Raw genomic sequence first — 7,775 nt, 5'->3', positions numbered from 1 at the left:
CCCTTTTCGTTCTTTCAAATATTTCCTTAGTATTTCCCTTCCTTTTTAATTCTTCTTCCGTTATCTTTGCTTCGTTCTAACAACGTCGTCTAACAACGACACGTTCGTTTCTTATCAGAATATACGGTACACATTTAAAACCAACACACGTCGCTTCTAACGCGCATTGCTAAATGCGGATTATCGTGACTTACGATTTCACGCGGCGTCTTCTCGTCTGCAGAGTGCAAACCTTTCGTCTCTAATGGAAAGAGAAGAAACGAAAATAGTCGTGAGTATTGGAGGATTATTCCACGCTATCTGCTTTCACCTTTTCACGATCGGCGACGAGGACGGCAGACCGCGTATGACGCATATCTACGTTAGGTTCCGTGCGGTACGAGAAAATTTTAGAAGCCTTCTTGTTTGGCTAGATAATGTACAGCGGTTGTCCCAGTTTTCTATACCGACGATAAGGTCTTCGTGCTTTGTAATAAGATATGGCCGTTTAATGTACGAAACGAATCATCCATCGCCAACGAGAGTGTCGAGTATCCTCGATCAAATGATTGTTACTTCTGATATACTAATATACAGATTATGAATTTTTATGCATTTCTGGGAAATTTAAAGAATGCACATAGTACGCGAAAATCTGCACTTAATCCTGATTCAGCTCAATTTCCGGTCGACAACGGTCGTCAATCATCGCGAAGTTTCATCTAAATATCTAAAAAATAATAGAAATTTAGAAAACTTTAGAAACTTTAGAAAACGTTAAACCTTCTCGTTCACTCGTTATTTCTTTTTAAAATAAGTTGTTGGTGACTTAATAAGTCTTATTACTAATAAACGAAAGGCTTGGAAAAATACGGCATCTCGTACGTAGAAATATAAAAAAAAGTCTTTAATATCCTTCTGCTGTTTCCGATTGTTAAAAATATCCGTATAAAAATAAGCAGTTCGTTATGTATGAATAATGCCGAGTGGAGCAAATCGTTGACGCAAAAAGTTCGTATAAATCCTAGAATTTTATGCGTTATAAATCCGCCAAACCGAAGTTCCCTTTCACCGACGAGACATTTAGTCATATGTACTATATCTTAGATAGTGCACCGTGCACTTAAGCGAATATATGTAAGCACATTAACGACGAAATGAGAGATTTGACAGGTGTTTGTACATTTGTGTGCATATATGCACTGGTATAATTTAACTAGATCGGAACGTTATTCACATATGTGTTACGATGCAACGATATCCGGTTACGGAACTCTAAAACAATTACATCATCCGTATATCCGGCACGAAAGCACCTTTATGTGTTCCTCGTAGCGCAATATCAAAGGAAATTATAAAAATCCAGTTTTTCCCTTATTTTCGAAATAGCAAAATAAAAGGACATCTCATTTTTATAGAAATGTTTATACGAATTCTATTGTATATCGTTGTATACGCTACTGCTACAATTACCGCAATATTTGAATTAGAGCAATTTCGAAACTACTTAAGATCGCAAAGCAAGTCGTCTTGTTTTCCTCGCGATATAATGTTACAATAGCGACCGCAGGCGTGATCGGGGTCCACTTAATAAATCGTAATCAACAATACGATCTGGTTCGATTCTTTAGCACAACCTTCGACAACAGCCACCTTCTCTGGAATACTTGAGAGCGCATTGTCGATGTTACTAAACCTCGCAGCAGATAACCGGTTGCAACACGAGTTGAACCTGACATTCCGGATTTACGACAATGTTTCGCACCACGACGGATGACTATAGCGACTCAAGCAGTCGATGTGTGTTTTCTTTAAGAAAAAAATGTTACATATTATTACTTAATCATAGACTAAAAAACGAATGGAAATTTTCAATGAAATGCGAGTACATGTAATACGTCTAGCATGTAATTGTCTTCAAATGCAAATATCTATCGAAAATTCTTATTTGACGAATCGTCGCTGACGTGATAAACAGAGATATATAGATACATATGCAAACTCATTTTTTTTGCAAATATGACTAAAAAACTGCAACATGGGTAAGAAATTGTTTTATCCGTTTTAAGTATTACAAACAGTACACCTACTTTGGATATTTTATATATTTTTGCGTATTATGCGTATTCTATATGCATCTTCGTGTCTCTGAATTTTTCCAAATTTTTCCAAAAAACGCATAGAAATTCGTAGTCTACTGATAAATATTTCAATAAATCGAAGAGGAGAACTCCCACTCCCAAACCGAAGGTAAATGACGTAGATCTATATAAGTGACGCGATTGAAAGTGTTACGGCTGTCTTTCCTCAATTTCTGATAAATATGAAGATCATTTTGAACAGAGACGTTTCTCCCGCGTGCTTCGCGTGTGATTCTCGTAAGGAAGGTGTTAATGCAATTCTGTGGATCTTTCTCAGTTCTTCCAGAAGCTTCCGTTATCAGCTACGAGAAGAAATCGTTGACGTCATTCTCTTTTTCGAAATTTGTATTTATTCGACGTCTTCGTCGAGAAATTTATACGACACGTAAGAAAGAAAATACAACGTGTGGGTGTTAAAAGAAGGCGACACTACAGATTTATGGTAGTGGGGCGAGGGACTGCACACGTCTGCACACATTGTTATTACACGGAGCTTTATTTAAGGAAGTGAGAGACTTCGGGGCAGTATATGATAAAACACGTACAGGTTTCCGCTGCAGAGCTCTTCAAGCGACGAACTGCTGCTCAGCCTCGCTGACGGGTCAATAAAATCTCTCAGCTCCTATCATTCTTCGGGGACTTTCGTAAAAAGAAAGCTAAAAGAAATTCTAAAAGTTAATACGAAGGTCCGAAGCTTCCCTTACGATATAAGAATCCTTCGATAATTCGTAGAACACGAAAATTACGAATATTAAAAAAAGCTATGAAAATATTATCATTATTGAACGCTCAAAGTAGAATCCTTGGAAAGAAAGTGGTCCTGCAGTAAAAAAAAAAAGGAAAAAAGAAAAACCGACGTGTTTCATGTGAAATTAAAAATTCCGATGGAAGATACTATTTTTCCAATCAGCATGATACCTCCAATACGTCATCCAACTACCGGCATTGTTTTCACAACTGTTCACCACGGTATATAATTGACGAATCTCGAAAACGTCCATCAATGCAGGTCGCTCCATCGACGATGAAGATATTCGTCGCCTGTTTCGTCATCTGGACGCTGATAAACCAAGAAATCGTACTCGCGAGCAGTGTCGAAGCACAGAATCAGGAAAATGATGGCCAAGTAGAGAACGTGGAGTACATACTGCCGACTACGTTGGATGGTTTTTCGTACGAGAGCGATGGAAAGACAGGGGAACGAGTCGAGGCAGAGTCGTCATCGAGCAAAGAGACATTCGCGTCGAGTTTCTCCTCTTCGTCTGCGCGAACATCGTCGAAAAACGCGGCGTCATCGGCAGCGCTTTTATCGGCGTTGAATGAGAAACTCGACATCGGCGAAGAGAAAGCGTCGTCAAAATTAAGAAGTGAACCTTCCAGCGAAGTTCTGATCGCCGATGGATCGCTTTCCAAGGAGAAATCTATCGGAGCTGAGATCAGCGAGGAATCGAGTTCTAAAGTCGAATCCAATTGGCAGAGCGTCGAGGAGGAATCGAACAGCGACAAACAGAATCGAATTGTTCAGACGTACGTGAAGAAAGGGCCGGTTAAGACCTGGAGCTGGAGCAGCGTGGGCAATGAGTCGCGGAGTTCCTCCAGTGAGGAAATTGAGCTTCTTAAAGAAGAAAAGTCGAAGGCGGAAGCTAGGATCAAGTTGGAAGCGGAGGCACGAGCGAAGGCCGAGGCGGAGGCAGCGGAAGCTCGAAAGTTGTTGAAGTCTCAATTGAATGCCCTGAAACAGGCGCAAGCTAAAGCTCAGGCAGAAGCAGAGGCTCGAGCACAGGCAGAAGCATTGGCCGCGTCGGAATCCAAGGCTTTGGCTTCCGCTCGAGCAATAGCTAAGGCCAGTACCGAGGAAGCTGCACAGGCACAAGCGCAGGCGAAGGCAGAGCAACAAGCTCGTTCCGTACTGCAGACTAAACTCATTTCCATCCTCGACACGCGTACTCATACCAACGTCGAAGAGGAAATCGTAATCACGGAAGAACTAAAGGAAAAGGCGAAGACCTCGGTGGAAGCTTCTATAGCCGCGAGCGTGGCTGCCAGAGAAGCTGCTAAATCGATCAGGATCGCTGCTATGTCTCGAACGAACGCCGCCCTTAAGGCTTTGTCGGCTCAGAAGGCCACCGCTATCCAGGCAGTCGCTTCCGCCAACGCTAAAGCCGCAGCTAGCGCTTTGAGCGCCGCCCTCGAACAGGCTATAGTTTCTTCGAGAGCTGCGGCTTCTTTGCAAACGGAAGCTTACGCCATAGCTCGTAAAGTCGTACAGGCAGCTATGGCTGAAGGTGCTGCCCTGGACTATGCGAAATACAGAGCTGAAATACGCGAGAAAGCGATCGCGAAGGCGAAAGCCTCCGCGGAAGCGGCTGCCACCGCGGCTGCCGCTGCAGCTGCTGCTTCTAATCAATTGGCAAGTTCACAGGCGAATAATCTGAATGCTGCTACCAAACTGGCTGCCGCCCAAGCAACTGCGGTCTCTAGAGCGGAAACCGCGTTGTTGGAAGTGAATGCAGCGGCCAAGGAGGAGGCGGCCGCCATGGCGAGAGCAGATGTTGAAAGTGCTGCTCTTGAAGCTGCAACCGCGGCTCAAGCGAGTGCGCTTCAAGGTGTAAGGGACGGAATTGTAATAGGATTGGGTTCGTCCGCTACCAAGCTCAACGAGCAACAGGCGGTAGCATTATGGAATGCATCCGCCGAAGATGGGAAGAAAGTAGAGATAACAGAGACATAAGAAGTAGTAAAGAGTTGGGATAGATGTAAAGGAGAGCGATGATATTTTGATTTCTTTAGAGGAGGAATATAAAAAGTTATAAATATAACGTTGTAGCAATGTAGATCTTGTCTTTTATTCCCTTTGTTTCCTTTGAATTCCTTTGATTTCGTCCTCTCTTTTGTAGAATTTACATAGAAGTCCATGTATTACGGATAGAAGCATAAAGAGCGAAATTATTGTATATATTTTGATGTATATTTTGTGATTTTTTAATTTTGTCAATAAAGCGTGTTACTATGACGATGCGGTAGTTCATTTTACTTGCTGATCTATATGTGTGTTTTTTTCTACGAAAATATGAAATAAAATTTAACATACAGATTTCTCGTAACATACGTAGATTTCTTAAGCTCAATTGCCTGTATGGAATAAAGAATTACCTATGTCTCGAATAGCATACTTTCTCTGTATTAAATCGTACTTTGCGTTTGAACAAAAATTTTACAATTGGGTATTGATGTAACGGTATAATATATGAACATTATACGCTGGTTTAACGAATTGTTATATGATTTGTTAGAATAAAAGAAATTAGTAAATAAATGCAAGAACGTCATTCTCTAACGTACCATGTTAGAATAATCACTTAACGTGCAAAAGAATCAGTATTATTGTTTAATAATAATAAAATATCTACGTATCTCTATCCTTGATTACGATTTTTATATATATTTAATTCTATCTTCATACTTAAATTTTATTTTTACCACGATTCGCACATCTGCGATACATTTCAAATAACATAACTTTCCATTATTCATCACCTATACCAGTGAATCAAAAATAGTCCAAAAAAGCAATACCGGTTCTAAATATTTCAAAATTAAAACATAATTCTTCATTCCCCTAAATATTTCCCAAACCAGAAACAATATAAACATAAAAAAACAACGAAAACAAGTGACCTTGATACCGAAGAATAAAGATACCACGAAAATCGTCATTTGAAGATCGTCAAAATTTAGTTACCTAAATTCGTCGATCGTCCAACACTTCCGTTCCCTGTTCTCCACTGATAACACTGTTTAATCAAACACCTCCAAACTTGCAAGCAAAACATTTTGGAAACCAACTCCAGAGCACAACCTGAAACAATATTTTTAATCTCGCTTAGTCAGACAGGCGAGCCATTATTTTCACAATTGTCGACGGCGCTATAAATCCGACCATCCTTGCACACCCGGTATCAATCCGCGAAACGTCGTCGAACATGAAGATTCCAGCACTGCTCGTAACGTGCCTCTATCTTTGGGGCTTCGCGTCCGCCAGCCCGAGCTCATCCCTGCTCGAGATCGTGCAGGGTAGCGCGTCGGCCACCGCATCCACCGCTGTGACCGCTAGATCCGGACTTCGTGCCGGTCAGGTAGCCCTGGCCTCGCAGAAGGATGCCACACTTCAGGCAGATGCCTCAGCGGCCGCCGCGGCCGCTGCACGCGCTTCCGCCGACCAGTCGGCCAGTCTAGCCCAACAGTCGGCGTCTTTGCAATCCAAAGCTGCCGCCAGAGCAAAATCAGCCGAGGAGTCAGCGGCAGCTACGGCCAAAGCCGAGTTGCAGGCAGAATCCACTGCTGCATCGGCCAGTTCCGCTGCCAGAGAGGCTGCAGCGTCCGCGAAAGCCTCCGCATCCGCGATGTCATCGGCTGCCGTGCAGGCGAAGCTCGCCGAAAAGACGGCCAAGAATCAAGCTCTGGCTTCCGAAGAAGCCAAACTCAAGGCGGCCGCCGCTGCCAGCGCAGCAGCAGCAGCCAGCGCCGCCGCCGAGGTAGCCCTGAAAGCTGAGAAACTAGCGGAAGAAGCCATCGCCAAGGCAGCCGCTGCCAAAGCAGCCGCCAGAGCCGCTGCAGCCGCGTTAAACTCCGCGAAGGAAGCCGCCACGAGCAGCGCAAGGAGCGCCGCCGAAGCCGAAGCTAGGAGCGAAGTCGCTCTACTGATCAGCGAACTCGACAAGAAGAGCAGGGAACTCGCCGCTTCCACGTCGGCCAAGGCACGCGCTGCTGCCGCGGCTAGCTCCAGAAACGCAGAAACAGCTGTTGCCGGAGCTAATATCAATTTGGCCAAAGAGATCTTGGCGGTTCCCATCGAGCCAGCGAAACTTCCGGAGCCAGAGCTGGCGTTGAAAGAAGAGAATACCGCGATCGCGAGCTCAGAGAGTGATGTGACGGTAGAAACGAGCAGCGAAACATGGTCAATTTAAGGGATGACTGGATGCAGTACCAGGGAACGCGTTTCGTTCGAGGATAATGTTTGGTCGATGTAGGATGTATTCGATGTTTCCAGAGGAAATTCACGTGTCAATGTTGCCTATAGTCAGACAGAGATTGTAATGATGAAAATAAATTGGTTTAGCATATACGTAGGCCTGTGGTGTTATTCCTTGCATTGCCTTCTTTGCACTTTTCTAGCTGAATGGGAAATTAAGATGGATACATAAATTCATTTAGTTTCGTACTTTGGAATTTTCAATTAAAGCTGTACTCTATCCTGTTTGCAACTCTGTCCAGAGTATTTTAATAAAGAAACTATTGCCAGTAATAGGAAACTCTTTGTCTTTTATTTTATATTTTTATAAACCTTTTTTCGACTGACTAGAGTGGAGCTGATTTGCCGCGAATAAATAAGATGTAATATTGGAACAGTCGACATGGATGATGGTCATTCATTTTAAAGACCGTTTTAAAATAATTTTTTTGAAAAGTAAATTAAATACTGTAAGTAAAATACAGGGTCGATACAGAAAACAAGAAATATATGGAAGCGATGACGTTGATCGGTATTATAAAGTACCGTCAACACGCATACTATTTTTATGAAATTATATGGTTATACAATTGTTGATAATGTCATTATAACACTGTAAAATTTTCAACAAATTTAATAATATT

The 7,775-nt window shown here is 42.6% G+C and overlaps 1 protein-coding gene across 1 annotated transcript; it reads left to right on the top strand.

Moving 5' to 3' along the window:
* Positions 1 to 7: 7 nt before the first annotated feature.
* LOC138185151 (pneumococcal serine-rich repeat protein) lies at positions 8 to 7,359 on the top strand. The gene is made up of 2 exons (XM_069123857.1): positions 8 to 4,848; positions 6,008 to 7,359. The coding sequence occupies exons 1-2, from the start codon at positions 3,124 to 3,126 to the stop codon at positions 7,085 to 7,087; spliced, it is 2,805 nt and encodes a 934-aa protein (XP_068979958.1). The 5' UTR covers positions 8 to 3,123; the 3' UTR covers positions 7,088 to 7,359.
* The last annotated feature ends 416 nt before the right edge of the window (positions 7,360 to 7,775 follow it).

This window comes from Bombus flavifrons, chromosome 11, assembly GCF_040668555.2.
Source record: "Bombus flavifrons isolate JBK064 chromosome 11, iyBomFlav1_principal, whole genome shotgun sequence".
NCBI lineage: Eukaryota > Metazoa > Arthropoda > Insecta > Hymenoptera > Apidae > Bombus > Bombus flavifrons.
Note: the sequence above shows the minus strand (reverse complement) of the source record. Positions and strands in the feature narration are given on the sequence as shown.